Source organism: Trichechus manatus, unplaced genomic scaffold, assembly GCF_000243295.1.
Source record: "Trichechus manatus latirostris isolate Lorelei unplaced genomic scaffold, TriManLat1.0 scaffold00069, whole genome shotgun sequence".
Lineage (NCBI taxonomy): Eukaryota > Metazoa > Chordata > Mammalia > Sirenia > Trichechidae > Trichechus > Trichechus manatus.
The window spans coordinates 8,424,047-8,450,465 of NW_004444005.1; the positions used below are offsets into that span (position 1 = coordinate 8,424,047).

Here is a 26,419-nt window from a genome sequence, read left to right on the forward strand (position 1 = left end):
GGTATTTTGTGATTTTCCTATATGTTGTAAATCCTGCCTCTATGATGTTAATGAGGGAGGATGGGTGGCAGTTGTGTTAGTAAGGCAGGACTCAATCTACAAGATTAGCTTGTGTCCCTGAGGCAATAAAAGAGAGAAGTGAGCAGAGACACGGGACCTCATACCACCAAGAAAGCACTGCCAGGAGCAGAGCATGCCCTTTGGACGCAGGGTCCCTGCGTGGAGAAGCTTCTAGTCCAGGGGAACATTGATGAGAAGGCCGACAGAGAGAGAAAGCCTTCCCCTGGAGCTGACACCCTGAATTTAGACTTTTAGCCTATTTTACTGTGAAGAAATAAATTTCTCTTTGTTAAAGCCATCCACTTGTGGTATTTCTGTTATAGCAGCACTAGATGACTAAGACACTCAGGTACAGCCCTGTTAATGAAGCATGGTTATGTTAAAGAGGATTAGGGTGGGATGCAATACCATTACTCAGGCAGCCCTGATCCCATGTAAGGGGTTTCCCTGGGGTGTGGCCTGCATCACCTTCTATCTTACAAGAGATAAAAGGAGAGAGAAGCAAGCAGAGAGGAGAGACCTCCCACAACCAAGAAAATAGAGCTGGGAGCAGAGCACATCCCTGTGCTGAGAACCTCCTAGACCAGGAGAAGATTGATGGCAAGGACCTTCCCCCAGAGCCGACAGAGAGAGAAAGCCTTTCCCTAGAGCTGGCACCTTGAATTCAGACTTCTAGCCTCCTAGACTATAAGAATAAATTTCTGTTTGTTAAAGCCATCCACTTGAGGTATTTCTGTTATAGCAACACCAGCTGACCAAGACAGGCTTGTTCTCTTAAACACTGTAGTGGGGTCTTGGGGGCTCTCTTCCTCTGTTAGCTGCAGTTTTAATCCTGCAGATGCATGTACCTAGAGCAGGCATGCTTTCTGGGGTGCAAGGCTTGAGCTCAGGCTGCTTGTCTGTGGCAAGAACTGAAAACTGTGACGTGTAGCTTTAACAAGATCTGAGCCTCTGCCTCTGCTCTGGCATTGAGCCTGCCCTGGGGCCCCCTGCGTGAGCATGGTGTCAGGTATCATTTGCTTATTCGGTTGTGCTGATGCAAGCCTTTCTGTGAGGCTGGTCAAAGGGCACGCGTGTTTTTCCAGTTCTTTCCATTGATAGTGGAGATGACTCGGTAAAGTCAGGGAGAGAGCGGGGAGTCTTGGGACGGATGAGAGGAGTCCTCTGGCAATTGGGCCCGTGTACTACACTTGTCATGGATGGAATTGTGTCCCCCCAAAATATGTGTCAACTTGGTTAGGCCATGATTCCCAGTTTTGTGTGGGTGTCCTCCATTTTGTGATTGATGTAATTTTCCTATGTGTTGTAAATCCTAATCTCTGCCTGTGGTTAATGAGGCAAGATTGGATTATGTTGAAGAGGATTAGGGTGAGATATAACAGCCTTGCTCAGGTCACATCCCTGATCCGATGTAAAGAGAGTTTCCCTGGGGTGTGGCCTGCAGCACCTTTTATCTTACAAGAGATAAAAAGGAAAGGGAAGCAAGCAGAGAGATTGGGACCTCATACCACCAAGAAAGCAGTGCCGGGAGCAGGGCAAGTCCTTTGGACTTGGGGGCTCTGCACAGAGAAGCTTCTAGTCCAGGGGAAGATTGATGACAAGGACCTTTTTCCAGAGCCAACAGAGAGAAAGCCTTCCACTGAAACTGGCACCCTGAATTTGGATTTCCAGCCTCCTAGACTGTGAGAGAATAAATTTCTCTTCGTTAAAGCCATCCACTTGCAGTATTTCTGTTACAGCAGCACTAGATAACTAAGACAACACTCAAGCCCAGGCAAATTCCTGGGATCAAAATAAATTAGTGAATTGCTTCCTTCCACTAACTTCCTGGGTGCCTCTGAGCATCTTCCACATGCCTGGCCTGGGGCTGGGCCCTGGAAAGAGGATTTTCTCCTGAACATGCGGTGGGGTGGGGTGCGGCAGCAAGTCAAGAAAATGGGTGATTCTGTAGGATCTTGGGGTACGTGTACTGAGAGCACCCGAGGCAGCACCTGCCATATCATCCTGAGCTGTCTCCTCCTGCCCTGTCCCGCTCACACTCGTCAGTCCACCCTGGGCCTCCCCTTTCCTGGCTCCAAGTGACACACGACTGGGCCAGGGGAGCCAGGCCCCGGTGCTTTCCTGCAGGAAGCCCTCCACTCCCCAGCTGCAGACCGGCTGGCACCTCCTCTGGGCCCACAGCCCCTGACACCTGCCCTGGCACATTTCTCCCCTGGGCTGTGGCCACCTCAGGTCAGGGGCAGCGTCTGCGTCCCCGGCATCCCCGGCATCCCCGGCATCCCCGGCATCCCCAGCATGTGGCTGGTACAGAGTAGTTGTCAGTGGGAGTTGGCGAGTGGACCATGACAAACAAATGCAGGAGAATCCTCCTTGGGGAAGGCAGAAATGAACCCCCAATGGACAGGCAGTGGTCACGGGAGGCGGAGGCTAGGGGGAGAGATGGACGAGGCAAGGATCCGGGGTGGGGTGAGCAGCAACAAGCTGTTAGTGATCGGTGCAGTGTTCTGAGCACCTACTGTGTGCCCAGCATGCTGCAGGGAGACGGGAAGCAGGATGGGTGTTGGGACCTCCCAGCAGATACCCATAGGGCTTCAGGACACACACCAGGGCCAAGGGCCCTGGACCTTCCTAGCTCCTGCCATAATTGTCCTGTGGTGCATGAATTAGGTAAGCCTGGGCCTTGCGGCTGTGGAGTTGGCACAGGGACTCCGAACCAGCCCACGGGCCTCAGGAGGCCCTGGCAGGCAGAGGGAAGCCAGAAGCTCCGGCCTCCTGAGGGTGGGCAAGAGGAGGGGCAGCTGCGAGACAGACCTGAAGCTACGGCCACCCCTGGACCACCTGGTTCCTTTAGCCAATAACCCCTCCTCTCTGAAGCCAGCTTGAAGCTGCTTTTCTGCTACTTGCAACCCAAAGGCTCCTGGCTGACTCCCACTGCTGGGATTGGCACCTGGATCTGCCTGACACCATCACCCTTCTCCAGGTAACCAGGATCCTGAGCAAATACAACAGAGCTCAGAGGAGAGCCAGCATCAGAAGCTGAGGTGGGGCAGGGGAGGTCAGGGGACCTGGAACATCAGAGAGCGGCTTGGAGCGGGGGGCTTGAGGCCAAAGTCTGCAGGAGACCCTAGATGGAAAAGAGGTGGCAGGGACAATGGGATGAGCCACAAGGGGAACAGAGTAGGCAGGCCAGGTTCCTGCCAAGCTGTGTGACCACCCACCTTACCCACACTTGGAGCCCCTGCCCCGCACCAGGCTGGGCAAGGCTGGGGGCACGGCGATGAGTGAGACCTAGCCCTGCCCCTTAGGGGCTCACAGTCTCATGGGGTGCTGGACTCGGGATCAGGAGTGAAGAGGGGCCACAGCCATGTGGGGTGCCTGGTGTGGACGGTGGGAAGCCAGGGAGCCAAGAGGAACCCTGACCAGCCTGGAAGGCTTCTCGGAAGAGGGCCTGAGCCTGGGGTGGCTCCTTCACACAGCTCTCTGTGGGTGTCCCATGGACATCTTAAACCCACCTGCCCAAATGTCTCCTTGCCATCCCTGGAGATGGTGCCTGTCATGGATTGAATTGTTGTTGTTGTCGTTAGGTGCCGTCGAGTCAGTTCTGACTCATAGCGACTCCGTGCACAACAGAACGAAACACTGCCCGGTCCTGCACCATCCTCACAATCGTTGTTATGCTTGAGCCCATTGTTGCAGCCACTGTGTCAATCCATCTCATGGAGGGTCTTCCTCTTTTTCACTGACCCTCTACTTTACCAAGCATGATGTCCTTCTTCAGGGACTGGTCCCTCCAGATAACATGTCCAAAGTATGCGAGACCAAGTCTTGCCATCCTTGCTTCTAAGGAGCATTCTGGCTGTATTTCTTCCAAGACAGATGTGTTTGTTCTTCTGGCAGTCCAAGGTATATTCAATATTCTTCGCCAACACCATAATTCAAAGGCAACCATTCTTCTTTGTTCTTCCTTATTCATTGTCAGGCTTTCGCATGCATATGAGGCAATTGAAAACACCAGAGCAAGTTTCAGAGTCTCTTCTGACATCCATTTTGGTCTCTTCTTTCTTTCCTGATTGAGTTGTGTCCCCCCAAAATATATGTCAACTTGGCTAGGCCATGATTCCCAGTATTGTGTGACTGTCCACCATTTTGTCATCGGATGTGATTTTCTTACATGTTGTAAATCCTACCTCTATGACGTTAATGAGGCGGGATTATCAGCAGTTATGTTGATGAGACAGGACTCAATCTACAGGATTAGGTTGGGTATTAAGCCAATCTCTTTTGATATATCAAAAGACAGTAGCGAGTAAAGAGACATAGGGACCTCATACCACCAAGAAAGCAGCGACAGGAGCAGAGCATGTCCTTTGGACCTGAGGACCCTGCGCTGAAAAGTTCCTAGATCAGGAGAAGATTGATGACAAGGACCTTCCTCCAGAGCCGACGGAGAAGGTCTTCCCCTGGAGCTGGCGCCCTGAATTTGGACTTGTAGCCTACTGGACTGTGAGAGAATAAAATTCTCTTTGTTAAAGCCATCCACGTGTGGTATTTCTGTTACAGCAGCACTAGATGACTGAGACAGTGCCCTTCTTCCAGACCTCTGTCCTTCCCAGGAGGCCCTGACGGTGGTCCCAGGCTTATCCCTCCGTCTCTCCGTCCTGGATAACTAGAGTGATGCTTGGCCCTGGACGGAGCACCTAGAATACACGGTGCCTCATCTGATCCTCCCGCCCGTGACCCACTGCCACAGAGTCGATCCCAACTCATAGTGACTCGATGTGTTACAGAGTACAGCGGCTCCATAGGGTTTTCTTGGCTGTAATCTTTATGGTGGCAGATTGCCAGGCCTTTCCTCTGCAGAGCTGCTGGGTGTGTTTGAACCGCCAACCTTTCAGTTAGTAGTCGAGTGCAAACCACTTGCGCCACCTGGGTGCCTTCTCTAGCCCGAGGGGGTGTTGTTTGTACCTGGTTCACAAGGAAAAGCTGAGTGAGGCCGATCTCAGTCTGCCGCCAGTGACTTGCCTCTCAGTCCCGGCCTAGCCTCTCCAGGTGGCTCTCATCACGGATCTCCTATCCTACCTCCAACCCTTCCCCAACAAGTGCACTCACCCATCCAGGCCTCCCCTCTCCCGGACCCTGCCTGTCCCCTCCAGTACATCCCCTCAGCCCAGCCTGGGCAGCCGGGATGCCACAGAGCCTCACCCTTTCGGGTCCCTGATTGTCCTCAGGACAAATCCAGCTCCCAGGCCACCTATCAGACCCAGGACAGGTTCCTGCCACACTCTCTGGCTTCCTCAGGCCCTCACTCGGAGCTGCTTGCTGCGGATGCCCCTCGGCCCTGTGGGGTTCTCATGGTCCTGGGGCGAGGACCCAGTGACTGGGCCCTGGGTACACGTGTGCGCTTCTCCAGCAGGGCCTGGGTCTTCTGATTACTATAGCAACAGTAATGTAAATGCCCAGGTTCTCTTTAGTCTTCACACCAACACGCAGAGAAACCAAACCCGTTGCAGTGGAGTCAGTTTCAACTCATGGTGACCCCCATGTGGAGTAGAACTGCACCATTGGGTTTTCTTGACATTAATGTTTATGGGAAGGCGCCCTGGTGGCACAGTGGTTAAAGTGCTTGGCTGCTAAGCGAAAGATCAGTTGTTTGAACTCACCAGCCACTCTGAAGGAGAAAGATGTGGCAGTCTCCTTTCATAAAGATTTACAGCCTTAGAAACACTAAGGGGGCAGTTCTACTCTGTCCTATAGGGTTGCTATGAGTTGCAATCTACTCGACTAGTGGGTTTGGTTTGGGATCTTTACAGAAGCAGATTGCCAGGCCTTTCTTCTGTGGCACTGCTGGATGGGTTCCAATGGCCAACCTCTCAGTTAGTAGACAAGTGCAAACTGTTTGCACCACCCAGGGACCTTCACACCAACGTCCTAGGTGGTGGTGTTGTTTGGTGCCATCAACTTGGTTCTGACTCATAGCAACCCTGTGAACTCCAGAACGAAACACTGCCTGGTCCTGTGCCATCCTCACAATTGTTGTTATGCTTGAGCCCACTGCTGCAGCCACTGTGTCAGTCCATCCCATCGAGGTTCTTCCTCTTCTTTGCTGACCCTCTACTTTACCAAGCACGATGTCCTTCTCCAGGGACTCGTTCCTCCTGGTAACGTGTTCAAAGTATGTGAGACAAAGTCTCGCCATCCTCACTTCTAAGGAGCATTCTGGCTATACTTCTTCCAAGAGAGATTTGTTCATTCTTCTGGTAGTCCGTGGTATATTCAATATTCTTCACCAACACCACAATTTAAAGGTGTCAATTCTTCTTCAGTCTTCCTTATTCATCGTCCAGCTTTCACATGCATATGAGGCGACTGAAAACACCATGGCTTGGGTCAGGAGCACCTTAGTCTTCAAGGTGACATCTTTGTTTTTGAACACTTCAGAGAGGTCTTTTGCAGCAGATTTGCCCAGTGCAATGCGTCTTTTGATTTCTTGACTGCTGCTTCCATAGGTGTTGATTGTGGATTCAAATAAAATGAAATCCTTGACAAATTCAATTTTTTCTCCATTTATCATGATGTTGCTTATTGGTCCAGTCATGAGAATTTTTGTTTTCTTTACGTTAAGGTGTAATCCATACTGAAAGCTCTAGTTTTTGATCTTCGTCAATAAATGCTTCAAGTCTGCTTCACTTTCAGCAAGCAAAGTTGTGTCATCTGCATATCGAAGGTTGTTAATGAGTCTTCCTCCAATCCTGATGCAACATTCTTCTTCACACAGTCCATCTTCTCGGATTATTTGCTCAGCATACAGATTGAAAAGATACAACCCTGACGCGCACCTTTCCTGACTTTAAACCACACAGTATCCCTTTGTTCTGTTCGAACAACTGCCTCTTGGTCTATGTACAGGTTCCTTATGAGCACAATTAAGTGTTCTGGAATTCCCATTCCTTGAAATGTTATCCATAATTTGTTATGATCCACACAGTCAAATGCCTTTGTACAGTCAATAAAATACAGGTAAACATCTTTCTGGTATTCTCTGCTTTCAGCCAGGATCCTTCTGACATCAGCAATGATGTCCCGGGTTCCATGTCCTCTTCTGAATCCTGCTTGAATTTCGGGCAGTTCCCTGTCAATGTACCACTGCAAGCGTTTTGAATGATCTTCAGCAAAATTTTACGTGTGTGCGATATTAATGATATTGTTCGATAATTTCTGCATTCCGTTGGATCATCTTTCTTCGGAACAGCCACAAATAGGGATCTCTTCCAGTTGGTTGGCAGACAGCTCTCTTGCAAATTTCTTGTCATAGACAAGTGAGAGCTTTCAGTGCTGCATCCATTTGATGAAACATCTCAGTTGGTATTCCATCAATTCCTGGAGCCTTGTTTTTCACCAATGCCTTCAGTGCAGCTTTGACGTCTTCCTTCAGTACCATCAGTTCTTGAAAATATGCTACCTCCTGAAATTGTCGAACGTCAACCATTTCTTTTTGGTACAGTGACTCTGTGTAGTTCTTCCATCTTCTTTTGATGCTTCTTGTGTTGTTTAATACTTTCCCTGTAGAATCCTTCAATATTGCAACTTGGGGCTTGAATTTTCTCTTCAGTTCTTTCAACTTGAGAAATGCCATGCGTGTTCTTCCCTTTTAGCTTTCTAACTCCAGGTCTTAGCACCTTTCATTATAATACTTTACTCTGTCTTCTCGAGCCGCCCTTTGAAATCTTCTGTTCAGCTCTTTTACTTCATCATTGCTTCCCTTCGCTTTAGCTACTCAATGTTCAAGAGCAAGTTTCAGAGTCTCTTCTGACATCCCTTTTGGTCTTTTCTTTCTTTTAATGACCTCTTGTTTTCTTCATGTATGATGTCATTCCACACCTCTTCTGGTCTCCAGTCATCAGTGTTCAATGCATCAAATCTAGAGATGGCCTCTAAATTCAGGTGGAATATACTCAAAGTCATACTTTGGCTCCTGTGGACTTGTCCTAATTTTCTTCAGCTTCACCTTGAACTTGCATATGAGCAATTGATAATCTGCTCTGTAGTCAGTCCCTGGCCTTGTTCTGACTGATACTGAGCTTCTCCATCATCTCTTTCCACAGATGTAGTCGATTTGATTCCTGGGTATTCCATCTGGCAAGGTCCACGTGTATAGTTGCTGTTTATGTTGTTGAAAACGGTATTTGTAATGAAGAAGTCTTGTTCTTGCAAAATTCTAACATGCGATCTCCAGCATCAATTCTATCACCAAGGCCATATTTTCCAACTACTGATCCTTTTTCTTTGTTTCCAACTTTTGCATTCTAATCACCAGTAATTGTCAATGCATCTTGATTCCATGTTTGATCAGTTTCAGACTGCAGAAGTTGGTAAAAATTTCAATTTCTTCGTCTTTGGCCTTAGTGGTTGGTGTGTAATTTGAGTAATAGTCATATTTACTGGTCTTCCTGGTAGGTGTATGGATTTTATCACATCACTGACAGTGCTGTACTTCAGGATAGATCTTAAAATGTTCCTTTTGACGATGAATGCAACATCAGTTCCTCTTCAATTTGTCATTCCGGCATAGTAGACCATATGATTGTCCTATTCAAAATGGCCAATACCATCATAGGCAGGAATTAAAATTTTCTCCATTTTACATAAGTGTTGGGATTCCAACCAGGCCCCTTGCCTCACGCAGTTCTCGGCATGAAGTCGGGTCCGAAGAGACCCAAGGTCAGTTGACGTCCTAACACAGCCGCTAGACACCCGCTGGGACTCAGCTAGGTCTCTGGCTGGACGTTCTGGAGCGGGAGCCAATTGGGGCTGGAGCCAATGCGGCGGGAGCCTATCCGCGGCGGCAACCAATCCTCAGCGGAAGCCTACACGAGGGAGCAGAGGCAGTGCGCACGCGCACCGGCTCCCCGCCTCCGCAGGCGCTCCGACTACAATTCCCAGGATGCACCACGACCGGCGCTGGTGCGACCCTTTTCAAACCGGCCAATCCGGCCGCCCGAGCGGCCTCGCGCGGCATTTAAACCTTCCGCGGAGGCGCAGTGTCCCGGCGGCCGCTCAGGGTGAGGGGTGGATGGGGCCGGGTGGCCTAGGTGGGCCAGGTGGCTCAGGGCTGGGAGTGGGAGGGCCGCGCGCCGCCCGGAGCCCGGGCTGGCTGGAGCCGCAGGTCCCCTCTTTCGCGCCCGCGGGGGCCGTGAGAATGGGGCTCCTGGGCCGCCGAACCCCAAGACCGCCCGAGAGCTTGGGATTTCGTTATCCCCGCGTCCTGTCGTCCAGGCCTGTAACTCCCGGGGCTCCGGCCTGGTGGACGCCGTCCTGCGCGGTCTTCCTACCTCCCGGCGGCATGCTGCGTTTCGGGGCGGCCGCCGGGTCCTCTCCGCTTCTACGCGCGACCCCCAGCCTTCCGCCCCTGTGTGTCTCGCAGCGGCCCAGCCGCAGAGCCCTGGCCTTGTCACCTGTTGACGTCTGCCCCTTCTTTCCGCAGGGACTTCCTGACAGCTCTCTCCATGGACGGAGGAGACCGCAGCGAGGGGCCTGCAGCCAGCCCCGCGGGACAGGCGAAGACCGACGCTCGTAAGAAGGATGGTAAGGTCCGCAGTGAAGGCGGGGGTAGGTTTAGTGCTTCTGTGAGGGTTTATTGACGGATTTATTAAGCACCCATTACGCAGCCTGCACCCATGGGAGACATGGTCCCCGCCCTCAAGGAGTTCCTAAGTCGAAAGTGAAGTGTCTCCTCATCTCTGTCCCTCAGCCACCCAGCTGTCCCCTCTCACTTCCCCCCGAGGCCTTGGATGTCAGCTAGTGCAAGCCAACACGTGTACAGTGTAGACCGATCCCCCATTTTTATAGTGTTCTACATCTTGTTTTCGTCTTGATGATGGCTGGGTATCAACATATAAAGAGTTTTCTTATTCTTTTCTTACTATGTAGTGTAGGCCTATAACCCAGTTACACCCGTGAGGGAAGTGCTCCTTAGAACAATCATCCGTATGAGACCAAAAGGGCAACATCTGCCCAAAAGCCAAGATGAGAAGGCAGGAACCTGTTGCCTTTGCCTTAGAGTCGGTTGCGACTCATAGTGACCCTACAGGAGAGAGTAGAACTGCTCTATACGGTTTCCAAGGAGCGACTGGTGGATTCGAACTGCCGACCTTTTGGTTAGCAGCCATAGCCCTTAACCACTACGCCACCAGGGTTTCCAAGAAGGCAGGAAGGGGCAGGAAAACCAGAGGAATGGAAATGGGAACTTAGGGTGGTAATGGGGAGAATGCTGACACATTGTGGGGAGTGCACCCAATGTCAGGGAACAATTTGTGCATTAACTATTGAATGGGAGACTAATATGCTCTGTAAACCTTCACCTAAAGCCCAATTAAAAAAAAAATATATTGCATTGGATTATTTAATGAACATTTGCTGAGCTCCTACTACATGCTAGACACCATGCTAAAATGGAAATCCTCTAGGAGTTCTCCATAAACATGTATTTCACTCCTCAAAAAAAAAAGGGGGGGGAATCAGGATTAGATTATTTTGCATTATTCCTTTTTCTTTTATTGTGGTGAAAATATACAGAACAAAACATATGCCATCTGTCTTAGTCATCTAGTGCTGCTATAACAGAAATACCACACGTGGATGGCTTTAACAAAGAGAAGTTTATTCTCTCACAGTCCAGTAGGCTACAAGTCCAAATTCAGGGCATTAGCTTCAGGGGAAGGCTTTCTCTGTCAGCTCTGGAGGAAGGTCCTTGTCATCGATCTTCCCTTGATCTAGAAGCTTCTCTGCTCAGGAATCTCAGGTCCAAAGGACACGCTCTGCTCCCAGCACTGCTTTCTTGGTGATATGAGGTTCCCATGTGTCTCTCCACTTTTATATCTCAAAAGAGATTGGCTTAAGACACTATCCAATCTTGTAGACCTCATCAGTGTAACTGCCGCTAATCCATCTTATTAGATCATAGTGATTGAATTTGCAACACATAAGGAAATCACATCAGAGTACAAAATGGTATACAGTTATACAATACTGGGAATCATGACCCAGCCAAGTTGACAGATATTTTTGGGGGACACAGTTCAATCCATGACACCATCTCAGCAATTTCCACATGTACGGTTCAGTGATATTGATTACATTATTCAAGTTGTGCACACCTTCTTGATATCCTTTTCCAAATCGGCATTACTCTTATTTTTGAGTGAGGCTGAACTTGTTGTCATATACTTAAGAACATGTCATTTTATTCTCTGTGAATTACCAGTTCATATCCTTTGTCGATTTTTTGGTTAGGGAGTTAATTGTTTTCTGTAGGTGCTCTTATAAACCCTTTGTCTGTGATTATCAGTTGCAAATATTCTTTTCCCTGCTTCTTGTTTCTTTTAACTTTGTTCATGGTATTTTTGCCGTGCAGAGATTTTTAAAATTTTTATATATTTGGAAAATATGTGATCTTGTATTTGTTGGTGTCCAATTTGGCATAACAGTTAGGCCTCTGTACTCCCAAGTTATGAAATAATTTCCCTATGATTTCTTCTCGTTCCTTTGTTGTCGCTAGGTACTGCTGAGTTGGTTCCAACTCATAGCGACCCGATAGACAACAGAACGAAACACTGCCCAGTCCTGCCCCATCCTCACAATCGTTGTTATGCTTGAGCCCATTGTTGCAGCCACTGTGTCAATACATCTCATTAAAGGTCTTCCTCTTTTTCGCTGACCCTCTACTTTACCAAGTATGATGTCCTTCTCCAGGGATTGGTTCCCCCTGATAACATGTCCAAAGTATGTGAGACAAAGTCTCGCCATCCTTGTTTCTAAGGAGCATTCTTGTCTGTACTTCTTCCAAGACAGATTTGTTCCTTTAGTACTTCGTTTTTTTTTTTTTTTTTCAATTAAGTCTTTGATTTATTTGACATTTACCCAGGCATGGTATGAGGTATAGATCAAACTTCATTGTTTTTTTCCAAAGGGTTATCTAGTTTATCTCGACACCATTTATTGATATGTTCTTATTTGATATGTTACTTTTATGATACACTAATATTTCTTATATCCATCTTGCATATTTTTGTTAGGTTTATTCATAGGTATTTTGTATTTTTTGTTACTACTATAAATGAGATCTTTGTTCCATTATATCTTTTAACTGTTGTTTGTATAAGTGAAAGCCGTTAATTGCTGTAATAATTTTCTTTACTAATTATATTTGTTTTCAGTTGATTTTTTTTTTGTATTTTTTATTTCACTCTGCTTTTTTCTTTTTAATTGTGCTTTAGATGAAAGTTTACCAGCTCGAGTCAATTTCTCATTCAAAAATTTATCCACATATTGTTTTGTGCCATTGGTTGCAATCCCCTGATTTTCTTCTTGTGTTTATAATCTCTGCACCATGATAATTCTACTTCTGAATTCTTCCCTTCGTCTAGTTGTGTTGGTTGATGTGTCCAGAATAATCTTAAGGGTTGTGGTGCTAGGAGGCATCATTTCTGTGTACCTTGTTTTAAAGGCATTGCTTCTACAATTTTCTGTTAAGCCTGATGCTGGCTTGTGAGTTAATTTGCAGGTAGGTTGTGGCCGTTCTCACTGTTCATCAGTACTCCCAGGTACTTGATAGGATTGTACTTCCCCACCCACTTGAAGTTAGATTTGGCTGGTGAAATGGGAGTGCTGTGCTCCGTGTCACTTCTGCGTGTTGTTAATTACTTGTTGTCGAGTTGATTCTGACTCATAGTGACCGAAGTCTTTAAGACCCAGTATGGAGTTTACCACTTTCCTTCCCCTCTGTGGAGACCAGCAGTGTAGCTGTTGGTGGAGGCTCTGACTGCCTGGGTCCTGGAGTGAGGAGGACAGGGGGCAGAGCCCCCGGCCCAGCCTCAGTAGATGTGGAGTTTGAGTGAGGAACAGACCGTTGTTGTTTTAAGCTGCTTGAGATGTGGGGGTTGTTTGTTACTGCAGCAGAAGTTGTTGGTTGCTGTTGAGTCACCTCCAGCTCGCAGCGACCCCGTGTACAACAGAACAAAATGCCGCGCGGTCCTGCGCCATCTTCACAGTCATTTGTACACTTGAGTCCATTGTTGTGGCCACTGTGTATTTTGAGTGCCTCCCAAGCTAGGGGGCTCATCTTCAGCACTACCCCAGACAATATTCTGTTCTGGTCCATAGGATTTTCACTGGTTGGTTTTTGGAAGTAGATCTCCAGGGCCTTTCTTCCTAGTCTGTCTTAGTCTGGAAGTTCCACTGAAAACTTGTCCACTATGGGTGACCATGCTCGTATTTGAGACACTGGTGGCATAGTTTCCAGCAACACGCAAGCCAGCACAGTAGAGACAAGACGGGTGGTGGCAGGATAAGTTAGCCTATTCTAACTGATAAAATACATTTGTTCCTATTTTAGAAGGAACGCTTCTGGTGTTTTCCCATCAGACCTGATTTTGGCTTTTCGTTGAGATAGATACATCCTTAACCTGATAAAATATATCTATTACTTTTTACTAAAAGTTTTAAAAATCAGTGTGTGTTGCATTTAACATATGCCTTTTCCGTATATATGGAGATGATCACGTGGTTTGCCCCTTAGGTCTAGCAATATAATGAATTTTATTATTAGATTGTATAAAATTAAAGCATTCTAACAGTCCTGAAGTAAACCTCACTTGGTCGTGATATATTATCATTATTATTGTTATTATTATTTGATGTATTGCTGGGTTCTGTTTATTAATATTCTTATTTAGAATTTTTATGTTGATATAAGTGAGATTGGTCTGTAGCTTTCTTTACTGAGCAAACTTTATAGATTTTTGGTATCATAATTATGCTTGCTTCATAGAAATGAGTTGGGAGTTTTCCTTTTTCTGTCCTCTGGAGCAATATAAACAGCATTGGAATGATACGCTCTTTAAAGGGTTGATAGAATTAGCCTATGAAATTACCTGGGACTTACCCCCTTTTGGAAAGGATAGCTCTTTGGTAAATTTTTCCAGTTATTTTATGATTATTGAACTGTTAAGACTTGTTTTCTCTCTTCCGGAGTCAGTTTTGATTAATTGTATTTTCCTAGAAAATTATCCATTTCAGCCAGGTTTTTAGGGTTGTTTGCATGGAGTTGAGCAAGCTAGCTTATGAATCTTTTAATTTCTTCTCTTGATGGTGACTTCCCCCTTATTTGTGCATTTGTGCTTTCTACCTTTTCCTTGGTTAGGTAATTAGGACTTAATTAGGACGAGCGTATTTTTAAATTTTACGATTTTGGTAAGCATACTGCATTGTGTGTGAGGATGAAATAAGATGTTATTTGTGACACTGCCGTGTATTCCTTCCAGGATTGGGATAAATACGTTCGGTGCGTTTCCCTAAACATTTGCTAAGTGTTGATCCTTTGCTGGGCATTGGGGAGTTCAGAGAAGCGTGAGGCGTTTGTCATCTTGGAGGAACTTACAGTCTAGTTGGGGCGATAGAACAGTGAGGCTAGTGCAGGGATAGAGGTTGAGCTGGGGTGCTGTGGGAGCCCTGGGGTGGGACCTGGTGCAGGGGTGCAGTTGCCCAGCAGTTGTTGTTGGCTGGGGAATTCAGGGAAGCGCGAGGCATTTGTCTTCTTGGAGGAACTTAGTCTAGTTGGGTCGATGGAATAGTGAGGCTAGTACAGTGATAGAGGTCAGTTCGGGGTGCTGTGGGAGCCCTGGGTGGGAGCTGGTGCCCAGCAGTTGTTAGCTGCCTCGAGCTGGACCCTGACTTATGGCAACCCCATGCACAGCAGAACAGAACACTGCCCGGTCACATGCCATCCCCACGAAGGGTTAGATATTGGACCGTGGTGATCTGTAGGGTTTTCTTGGTTGATTTTCAGAAGTAGATTGCCAGGCCTTTCTTCCTTGTCCATCTTAGTCTGGAAGCTCTGCTGAAACCTGTTCAACATCATAGCAACATGCTAGCCTCCACTGACAGATGAGTGGTAGCTGCGCTTTAAGTACATTGGCTGGGAATTGAACCCGGGTCTCCGGCATGGGAAGCAAGAATTCTACCACTGAACCGCCACTGCCCTCTGCCCCAACAGAGGAACCGACTATCCCGGGAGCCTGGGGTCTGTTACGTGGAGTCTGCATGTAAACAGACGGGTACGGAGGAGGGCGCTATGATGAAATATGGACGGGGTACATGGTGCCATTTTATTTGGGGGTTCAGGAAAGACCCCAAAGAGGAGATGACCATTAGTCAGCAAATACGTGTTGACTTCCTGCTGTGCGGTTGCGTACTACTGTATTCCTTTGTGAAAGATGAACAGGTGTTTTGTGGTTGCCCTGGTGGCACAGTGGTTAAGAGCTCAGCTGCTCACCAAAAGGGTGGCAGTTTGAATCCGCCAGCCACCCCTTAGAAACCCTATGGGGCAGTTCTCCTCTGTCCTGTAGGGTTCCTCTGAGTCAGAATTGATTTGATGGCAATGGGTTTGGTTTGGTTTTGGTTAAGAGGGGGATTTAATCCTAGCAGACCTGAGGCAGGTTGTCTTTTGAAAATGTTCTATACCTGGAAGTGACTTGTCTGTTACTGAGAAGCTGGTTGAATGACTCGAGAATGCATTTTAGATTATATCTTAAAGATAAGGATTTATACTTTCAGGGTGGCTGAGCACACACAGAATGGCTAATTCTATTTTAGAAAGAAAACAAAAAGTAAGATAATCTAGAGCTCCCTATGAAACTGTGACGATTGAAATAGAATAAAAACCCATTGCCGTCGAGTCGATTCCGACTCCTAGCGACCTTACAGAACAGAGTAGAACTGCCCCGCAGGATTTCCAAGGAGCAGCTGGTGGATTCAAACTGCCCACCTTTTGGTGAGCAGCTGAGCGCTTAACCACTGCGCCACCAGGGCTTCCATTGAATAGGATAGGCTCTACTTTTTGGGAGTGAAATTTCAAAATAGTTTTGATGGCTCTAGAAACAGGTCGTAGTTTTCTCTTCATCAACCCCAGCCCTGAAATAACAGCAGACTTTTCCCCCGCAGACGTGCTTCTTCTGGCTGATGAGACGTTTGACTTTGACCTCTCCTTGTCTTCTTCAAGGTAAACCTGAGTTTTGTTCCCTTGCCTTGAGCTAACCACATTCGGCGAACGCAGTGTTACTCATAATCCTTTTCTTTAAAAATAGTGCGAATGAAGATGATGAAGTCTTCTTTGGACCTGCTGGGCATGAAGACAGACGCGTTGCTGCCAGCGTGGAGTTAAATAACCCAATTCCCGAAGAACCTCTTTTAGCAGCGTGTGGAAGTCGCTTTCCCTGGAGTCCTCTCACAGGGGAGAAGTTTGCGGAAGTCTATAAAGAAGCTCATTTGCTGGCTCTACAGATCGAAGGCAACAGCAAAAACAAGGCCACCGACGCCAAGAAGCCCGGAGGCCCTGGAGACCAGGACGTGGAAATATTTGTGCAGGAATCAAAATTGAAAGCGAACATTTTTGAGAAAGGAAGTGAAATGAAGAAGAGCCCCACATCACTTAAGAGGGAGACGTACTACCTGTCGGAGAGCCCCCTGACGGGCCCGCCATGCTCAGGGCTTCAGCCCCCCTCAGGCCTGGCCCTGCACCCTGGCCCTGCCGAGGCCGGCCTCCCCCGGACACGGGAGCCCCATCCCTCTTCTCGTTCTTCTTTGGCAGTGGAGCCAAGCGCCGTTCACCCTCCAAGTCAGGCAGTAACACAGAAAAAGATCGTAAGCAGATTGCAGCAGCCCCGAGCTTCATCTGTCAGAGGAAAAAGCATTCTCTCAGCTGTGGAGAAGGTAGAATCACGTACCCGCCATTTACCTGGGGAGTGGGCACTCCCTGGCTTCTTAGCCTCCTTTATGCCCTATCATGGAAACCATTGCATGCTTGCTCTGAGGGCTTAGGAGCGTGAAAGGCAGTAACAGCATGGGGAGCTGGTTTGGGGGTGGCCTTGGCTTAGAATGGTTTCTAGGGGGCACAAACAGTTTGCTCTCGTCTATTAACCTGAAGGTTGGCAGCTCGAACCCACCTAGTGGCACCATGGAAGAAAGGCCTGGCTATCTGCTTCCATAAAGATTACAGCCAAGAAAACCCTATGGGGCAGATTTACTCTGTAACACATGGGGTCCCTGTGAGTCTAATAGCCACTAGTTATCCTATATACAAGGAGCCCCGGTTAAGCACTTGGCTGCTAACCTAAAGGTCAGCAGTTCGAACCCACCAGCCGCTCTGTGGGAGAAAGATGTGGCCGTCTGCTTCCATAAAGATTACGGCCTTGGAAACCCTAGGGGGCAGTTCTGTTCTCTCCCGTAGAGTCACTGTGAGTTGGAATCAACTCAGCAGGAATGGGGTTTTTTTGGTATCCTGCATAGCTGTGTGTTAGTTTAGATCGCTTTCCTTCCTGGGGCGTGACAGTGGACAGGTACACCTTTCGGGCACAGTCAGCCAACTCTGGGTGGCTGAGGGCCCAAGAGCTGGCGGGAGGGCACTCAGGTAGGAGAAGGGTAGGTGTCAGACAACAGCTTGCTTCCAGGTTTTGCCTTATCTGACTCTGCTCAGGTGGGGGTGGGAACTCCTTACTTGGAGGGGAGGCAGCAGAGAGGCGTGGAAGGAGCCTGGCCGATCCCGCCCCTGGCTGTCCTCCCCAGGGCAGCAGACTCCTGCTCTGAGCCCAGCAAAGAGCAAGGGTACCTGCACTTGTCCGGGGCGAGGTAAGCGCCCAGCCGGGCTGGACATTCCTTCTCCCTTTTAAGCCTGTCTCCTGAACCACGTGGCTTCCTATTATCAGAAGCCAGAACTGAGCTGCGCATCTGCCATACAGAGCCCTACGCAAAGGAGGCATTCTAGAGCATTGTGTCTTCCCCCAGGTCACTGCGGGAACCTGTCCCTCCAGTTAGAAAGACTGCCTTTTCTGGATGGACATTTCTAAAGTGATGCTTCCAGAATGAGAGCAGGGTGGGTTTTGTGGTGTGTGGCAGACATAAACTTTAGGACGAGGAGGTTGTGGTGTAATTTGGGCTCTTCCGGGGCCTCCCCACTCCCCGGTCCTAGGTGGTGGTTCCGTTGCCAGAGAGCTAAGTTTTTGGCCCAGGAAGCGTCGCTGTGCAGCTGAGCTGTGTTTTAAGCTCACTTCCTGTGCAGGCGCCCTCCCCCACTCCTGTGAGGATTGCCTCTAGACATGACTGGGCCGCTCTGCAGTAGCCTCTATTAAGAAACGTCTTTAAAAGATGCCGCTAACAGAATTTATAGTTTGAAAAACCAAAATGCAAAAAGTGACATGTGTTGGCGAGGATGTGGGGAGACTGGAACCCTTGTCCACTGCAGCTGGGAGTGTAGAGTGGTTCAGCCGCTAGGGAGACAGTCTGGTGGCTCCTCTGAAAGTTAAAAATGGAAGTGTCGGGTGACCCGGCATTCCCTTCCCAGGTTTCTGCCCCGAAGAGCTAACAGCAGGGACTCAGAAAGACACTTGCACATCGGTGGTCATAGCAGCATTGTTCTCAGTGGCCACAAAGGTAGAAACAACCCAAAGGTCCCCCAGCCGACGGAGTGCTAAAGAAAATGTATATCCACACGGTGGCATGTTTTTCGGCAGGAAAAAGAAATGCAGTACTGATACCTGCTACGACATGGATAAACCTTGAAAACATGCCACGTGGAAGAAGCTAGACACAAAGGGACAGATATCACATGATCCCATTTATATGAAGTGTCCAGAATGACAAATTCTGCTCTAGGGACAAAGTAGATTAGTGGTTGCCTAGGGCTGCCGGGGGATGGGGCTTTGGAGGGCATGGGGACGGACTGCTGACAGGTTTGGGGTTTCTTTTAGGGAGGGACGAGAATGTTCAGAAATCAGATTATGGTGATGATCGCACAACACAGTAAATATCCTAAAAACCACAGAAGTGGACACTCGAAAATGGTGAATTTTAAATGGCATGATGCATATCTCAATCTTTAAAAGTGCTATAAAGGGGAAAAAATACTGCTACTTCTTTCTGATTGTATGAGCGTCTGTTGCTCTTTCCCTGATTAGCTCTCCCTGCTGTGGGGGCTGTTTATATAAGCGTGGATTGTATCGTGAATGCCCCTGTGCCTGAACGTGTCAGGAATTTATTCTCTGTTTGCCTCTTCTGGCCAAAGGAAAATGGCGCCCAGTGCTAGCTGCGGAAGGTTGATTGTGGCGAGCTCCGTCTCTGGGAGAAGGGATGAATGTTTCGGGAAGGGTTTCTCTCTGTGCAGCGTTTTGAGACCTGTCTGACTAGAACAGCCTCATCATCTCCTTAAATGAGAATCTCGACTGGGGACTAGCTCTAGAGCCTCTCTCCGCTGTTATGACCGGTCTTGTGTTCTTACTCTGTCCTGTGGGGAAGCAAAGTCCCTCATCCTTTTTGTCCAGAATAATTTGGTGGAGGAAGTGGGCTGCCTCTTCCCCTCCGTCTGGTGATGGATTGAGCTCCCTGTGCAGCGCTGGGGAAGACAGCAGGGGCCTGGGCTGGTCCAAGTGGGAGCCTTAGAATCACCGTGCGTTGTTGAAGACTGGGCAGTGCTCACATACCGTGTTCAACATTTCAGCCTAAGAAAGAGATTCCGGCTAGTCCTTGCAGGACGAAGCTCCTGAATGATAAGGAGTCCCACAGAGAAGTGCTCCCTGAGAAGTCCAGAGTGGCTGTGGATGCTGTCACTGTGCCAGCTGGCGGAAGCCACTTGGTGCCGGGCAAGAGAGTGCGGCCCGTGCCGAACAAGGTGAGTCAGCAGGGGGCAGGGCTGGCGGCGACTTGTGATCCATGGGAATGGAATGGCTGCTTTGCATGCACGTGACGCAGCTTCTGATTAAAACCTAGTCTGGAAAGTTGAAAATAGAGCCCCTGGGCAGCAGCTTGGTGCAGCACAGAGAGTCCAAGCCTGCAGGTGTGAGGTGCGGGCTGGAGGCCGGCTCTGCCATTGGGAAGCGAGTGGCTTAGCAATCATTCCTGAACATCGGGGTCCGTGGTAGGGAGGCTCCTGCTCCCTGCCAGGGGCCCGCCCACCTGTGATGGGAGGTGGCATCTTTGATGAGCTGCAGCCCTGCACGGTGGGGAGATGGCCATCCGCAGCTTTGCTGTCACCCCCAGCATTAGTGGTCGGGCGGAGCTACCGTGAGAGTCACTGGCCAGCTTGTTAACACTGCCGGAAGCTGGGCCTACAGCCGTGGCCTCAGCGGGTCTGGGCTGGGCCTATAGCTGTGGCCTCAGTGGGTCTGGGCTGGGCCTACAGCCGTGGCCTCAGTGGATCTGGGCTGGGCTGGGCCTATAGCCGTGGCCTCAGCAGGTCTGGGCTGGGCTGGGCCTACAGCCGTGGCCTCAGTGGGTCTGGGCTGGGGCCCCCGAACCTGCATGTCTAAAAATCCCTGGCCCCCGACCCGGCCATTTCTGACGCATTGGTTTGAAGACTACACATTAAAAAACTCTTCTTGACTTTCTTCTTTAAATTCATGGTGAAATTATTAAAAGTTATTTTAAAACCCTGCTTTTTCAGGAGTGAGGAGTGGGTAGATAGTGGAGTCTGAGTGTTGTTTTTTAACCTTCCGTTTCAGTTGGGGCTAAGGAGGACCCTGTTGAAACCCCCCGGTCGCACTGGCAGTCTTGCAAGAAAGAGCTCGTCCTCGGGGTCAGTTTCGGGCGTGACTTCCCGTATGGGCACTTCTTCGGCAGGAGGCCAAGGTGAGGCTGACCACACCTTGCGGAGGTTTTGAATGGCCATCCCTCGGAGGCGGCTTTACAGAACCGCTCAGACTCTCTGGGCTGTGGACGGGGCTGGACAGTGGGGCAGGAAGAGACCGTGTCGGGGCCCTGGCCTCGCGGTGCATCCCCTCCCGTGAGCAGAGGCACACTCCCGTGGATGGTTTGGTAGAGCAGTGACAGGATGTGCGTGTGTGCCGCGTGCCCAAGACACACGGACATGCAGAGCGGCTTCCCTGCGAGTGTAGTCAGGTGCCGATCCCTAAAATAGGGCCATTCCAGATCATTTAGGGCATACGGCCCCTGGAACTCCAGGACAGTTTTTACATCCCCGCTCCCAAAAACCTATTGCTGTTGAGTTAATTCCAACTCATGGCGACCCTATAAGACAGAGCAGAACTGCCCACAGGGTTTGCAAGGCTGTAAATCTTTACGGAAGCAGACTGCCACGTCTTCCTTCTGCAGAGCGGCTGGTGGATTTGAACCACTGACTTTTCAGTTGGCAGCTGAGCAGTTTAACCACTGTACCACAAACCTGTTTAAATTCAGGCTCCATTTTAATTTCACCAAGCGAGCTAAGGGTGCCATCTAGTGGTAAAATAGAGAATCCCTGGTAGGCTGCAGGAAAGGCACTCGAGGTCCTGCTGTACCCCCTTTAAATTATACTTGCTGGGTGGGCTCTGACTACAGTTCCCTACAGCAGGACATGCATTTTGCTCACAAAATGTGAGAAGTATGGACTCTGGAATCGGACCGATGGCATTTGGAATCCTGGCTCTGTCACTCAGCAGTGGGGAGAACTTGAGTTTGTTTCCTCATCTTTACAAATGGATGCTGGTGCCTGGGGTGCAGTGTGGCTGAGCAGTAGATGCGGCGAGCGGGCCCGGCCTGTTCTCCGTCCCGTGGCCCCTGTTCAGTAAATGGCAGCTCCCGCTCTGACAGTAGCTGGCAGGAGGCGCAGCTCCCTGTCTTGGCGCCATGGGTCAGCACCCTCTTTGTTCACTATTTCTGCTGTCCTGCCTCTGGTAAAGGTGGAGATTGGACGGGGCTTCTGGGGTGTGTATATTTCCGTACTGTGCTCAGCAGAGTCACTAGGATCAGATGTTTGTGGGGTGGACATTGTAAAACTGCCCCGCGCTCTGTGAATATAAGCTGTGCTGTTAGTCATTCTCTTAAAGCTTTTCTTTAAGAATCTTCTGTCCAGCTGACTGTGCACTGGGTTTACTGGTCACAGTGTACCAGTTGCTGTCAAGTGATTCTAACTCATGGCGACCTTTGTGTCAGGGCAGAACTGTGCCGCATAGGGTTTTCATGGCTGTGACCTTTTGGAAGCAGATTGCCAGGCCTTTCTTCTGAGGTGCCTCTGAGTGGGTCTGAACCGCCAACCACCAGCACTTAACTATTTGTGCCATGCAAAGACTCCTGTTATATTGGTAGCTGAGTGTTTTTCATCTTAGTTTATCTCGTATTCTATTTTAAATAGTGTTCATGATTCACATAACCCAACTTACTTTTTGTAATTTAAAGAAACTGACCACTGACAAATGTCTTCTCTCCCTGTTCCCTTCCCCACCTCCCTGTCTGGATGGGGGGTAAACAGCTTGGTGACTAGACTATCCACTTCCATCTATTCAACTAGGGTAGATTTCTGCTGTCAGTACAATCAGTGAAGAGATAGAGCTTGAGTTTATGTATACTGTTACCCACCTTGGCAATTGTGGATAGAATTTGTGCATTTGAATACACTCAACAATATGGGCTGTCTGGTATTGGATGACGTTTCTTGACGGACACACAGACTATTGTTCATGTTCTGTTATGTTTTTCTTGTATGGATATCATCATGAGAGAAAAATGATTTTCTTCCTTTGAAAACATTTTAAGGTAGGTATGTAAAGATAGCATATCTTGTATTTGTTAAATAGCTTCCTAATTTAAAAATAATGTAAACTTGAATGATCGCTACATTTTGTGTGTCTCCTCTTGCAGCTCAATCAGGTGAACTAGTAAGTGTTCCTGCAGACGGTTCCCGGGCTGTGTCCAACAGGACTCTGAGCAGACTCGGACCCCCCACCCAGCAGCAGCCTTGGCGGTCAGGCCCTGCAGATGCATCCTGCGAGCACACAAAGTTGGCAGACGTTGCCGAGTTCACAGCAGAGCAGCCCGAGAGGCCCAGCACAGCTTCCTTCACGCAGCCGCAGACTCCAGACAATGCAGGCCTGAGGCTGGACTGCACTTTCAGTTTGCCAAGATCTTCTCAACTGAATACAACTGGAAGTACAAGAAGGCGAGATTCCTACCGAAATTCGAAGACAAAGATTGTACCTACCCCTACAAATCAATTCAAAATTCCTAAGTTTTCTACTGGTAAGTAATAGATGATTTTTAATCTGTTTTAAAAATACTGAAGAAATTCTGCTTAAAGTTTTAAAAAATTACTAGTTTTGGTGGTGGTGGGTTCTTTGCTTTCCTTGTTTTCTCACAGCGCTTTAAAGCTGTTGTTCCATTGTCTCCTGGCTTGCCCCGTTTCAGATGAGAAGTCAGTGGACATTCTTAGCTTCCGTTCGTTCCCCTGTATGGTTCACGTCACCTTTCTGTGGCTGCTCTTAAGATTTGCTCTCTATTGTAGTTTTCAGCAATTTGATTATTTCAGCAATTGGATGTGGTTTTCTTTCTTTTATCCTGCTTGGGGTTTCTTGGGATGTTTTGATCTGTTGTTAGGTGCCGTCAAGTCGGTTCCAACTCATAGCGACCCCGTGTACAACAGAACAAGACACTGCCGGGTCCTGCACCATCCTCACCATCATTGTCATACTTGTGCCATTGTTGCAGCCACTGTGTCCGTCTGTCTCGTTGAGGGTCTTCCTCTTTTTCACTGACCCTCCACTTTACCAAGTATGATGTCCTTCTCCAGGGTCTGTGGATCAACATTTTTAACCAAATCTGGAAACGTTTTGGCCGTCATTTCCTCACGTGGTTTTCCTGCCGTCCCTCTCTTTCCTGGGACTCTAACGAACGGACGTGAGGCCTCTTAGTGCTGTCTCGTACGTCAGCGGGGTCTGTTCTTCCTTCCCCAGCCCTTTTTCTCATGTTTTGATTTGGATAGTTTCTGTTGCTGTGTTCTAAGTGCACATATATTTTCTATTGCCGTGTGTCTAATCTGCGGTTAAGCCAATCCAGTTCATTTTTTTTTTCTGACAGAGTGTCTCCATTTTTCTCCTCATAGTGTTTACGCTGTTCTTTAAATCCTTATCAGTAGTGGTTGTTTGAAGTCCCTGTTGTTGTCGAGCCTGTTTCTATTGATGTCGTTTTTTTTTTTTCCCTGGTTGTGGTCACGTTTTCTTGCTTCTTCTCATGTTCAATAATTTTTTTTGGCTGCTGGTCATTGTGAATTTTACATTTTTCAATGTCTAGATTTTGTCGTCTTCCTTAAAGATGAATTTTACTTTGGCAGGCAGTTAAGTTGCGTGTCCACTTGATCCTTTCGAGACTTCTTTTTTAAGCTTTAGGGGGAGTGGATCTAGAATAGCCTTTACTCTTGGGGTGGTTTAGTCCTACTACTGATGTGTGGCCTTTCTGGAGTCTTAACTGCATGCCCTGTGTGTCCAGCGAGCTGTCTCCACTCTGGCCGGCCAGAACGCACACATTTCCCAGCCCTGTGAGCTCAGGTCCTTGTTCCCCAGTAGTTGTTCTCGACTCGACTTTATGGAGTCTTGCCCTGCACGTGTGCTGCTTAGTATTCAGCCCAGGACTCGAGGGATCCCTCTTAGGTTTCTGATACTCCGCCTCTCAAATCCCAGCTAATCGAGCTGAATTGCCATCACTGTCTCATCAGATCCATGAGACTGCCATGCTCTGCTCGGGCTCTCCCTGCCTGCACTGTCATGGTGTCTGGCAGCTGGCAGGTGGGTGTTCATTAACGGTTAAATGAATTAATCTCACAAATCTGTGTGACGTCGAAAGTTATGCAGAGCACGTTTACAGCGCACATCTACGATGAGGATTGACCTGGCCTCCTCTGTGAAATACACATGCTTTCCAGGGGGTTGGTGTTTTGAGGTTATCAGCACTGCTGGCCACTACAAGTGTCCCCGAACTCCTCAGATCCTCCTGTAAGAATGAGCCATTCCACTGAGTGTCTTCTGTGTGCTAGGTACTCTTTTAGGTACAAGAGCTGTAGTGGTAAGACAGATCCCTGCTCTCATGGCGTTTACATTTTAATGGTAAAAGACAAGCAATGTTATCAAATAAATAGAAATTTAGAACATAAGTATTATGAAGCAAATAAAAGAGGATGATATCAAAATGACTGGTGTCTGTTGGGGAGGAATTTAGACAGAGGGTCCCTTCAGATAAGATGGCCAGTGAAGGGTCCTCTCAGGAAGTGACATTGAGCTGATCTGACCCAGGAGAAGGCAGAGGCCATTAGAAAAGCCAGAGGGAGAGCATTCCAGGCAGAGGAAATGGCAAGTGCAAAGGTCCTGAGGCAGAAACATGTTTGACAAGTTCTGGGAACAGAGTGAAGGCTATAGTGTTGTTATAGTCGTTTGGGTTACATTTTGCCGCAAGCCCAAAGTAACATCACTTGTAGTGAAGATAGTTGTTTGCTCCCCTCTCAAATAAAAATCTAGGTAAACATTCCAGAACTGGCATGGCATCCCTTGCTGTCAGGGACCCAGGATTCTTGTTTGGCCATGATTAGCTTCCCTTCCTCATGGTCTAGTATGACTGCACCAGCTCCAGCCCTCACACCTTAGGCAGAGAATGGAATATATAAAGAAGAACAAACCCCTGCTTCTCAAGGATGCATGCTGGAGGTTGTACTTGTCACTTCCATGGCCACGACTTAGTCACATGACCACACCTAACTGCAAGGGAGGATAACGGTCAGAGCGCACAGTCTCACGGATTTGATGAGACAGTAATCGGAATCGCTCAATTATCTGGGATTTGAGGGGTGGAGTGTTAGAAACCTAAGAGGGATCCCTTGAGTCCTGAGCTGAACGCTAAACAGACACATTTAGGGCAAGACTCCATATAAATCCAAGTCAAGAACAACTACTGGACATGTTGTCTTCATTCTGCATCCAGCCAAAATCTTTTACTCAGAAGAAGAGGAGAATGGATATTGACTAAGAGCTAGCAACCTCAGCCAGGCCAGTGAACAAGGGGAAGAATAAAAAGGGATGAAGACAAGAGGTAGTCAGAGGCCAGATTGTTTAGTGCCCTGAGACGATAGAATGGACTCTGGAATGTGCTCTGAGTGCAGCTGGAAGTACAGGGAGGGTTCTAAGCAGGGCAGCAATATGACCTTCAAGAGATCACCCCACGGAGGAAGAACGGGCTGTCGTGCACAAGGGTGGACGCAGGCAGAAGAGTGCGGGGCCCTCGGGTGATCCAGACCAGCGACTGGGTGGTGGTGCTGAGGTGGTGGGAAGGGCTCTGAGCTGGGTGACATTCTGGCAGAGTAGGAGGCAGTGTGGGCGTGTGGAGAGGGCATGGAGTGACTCTGAGGACTTGGCTTGAGCACCTGGTGTCGCTGTTCATTGTGACGGGAGGGCTGGACACCTGGTGTCGCTGTTCATTGTGACGGGAGGGCTGGACACCTGGTGTCGCTGTTCATTGTGACGGGAGGGCTGGACACCTGGTGTTGCTGTTCATTGTGACGGGA

At 48.5% G+C, this 26,419-nt stretch overlaps 1 protein-coding gene across 1 annotated transcript in view; it reads left to right on the forward strand.

Annotated features, from left to right (window-relative positions):
• Positions 1-9,256: 9,256 nt before the first annotated feature.
• GTSE1 (G2 and S-phase expressed 1) overlaps positions 9,257-26,419 on the forward strand; it is a 30,515-nt gene continuing 13,352 nt past the window's right edge. The window contains exons 1-7 of the mRNA XM_004380063.2: positions 9,257-9,426; positions 9,542-9,642; positions 16,057-16,114; positions 16,200-16,824; positions 19,604-19,774; positions 20,604-20,730; positions 22,738-23,115. Coding sequence (XP_004380120.1) covers positions 9,257-9,426; positions 9,542-9,642; positions 16,057-16,114; positions 16,200-16,824; positions 19,604-19,774; positions 20,604-20,730; positions 22,738-23,115 — 1,630 coding nt within the window. The remainder of the gene's footprint in view (positions 9,427-9,541; positions 9,643-16,056; positions 16,115-16,199; positions 16,825-19,603; positions 19,775-20,603; positions 20,731-22,737; positions 23,116-26,419) is intronic.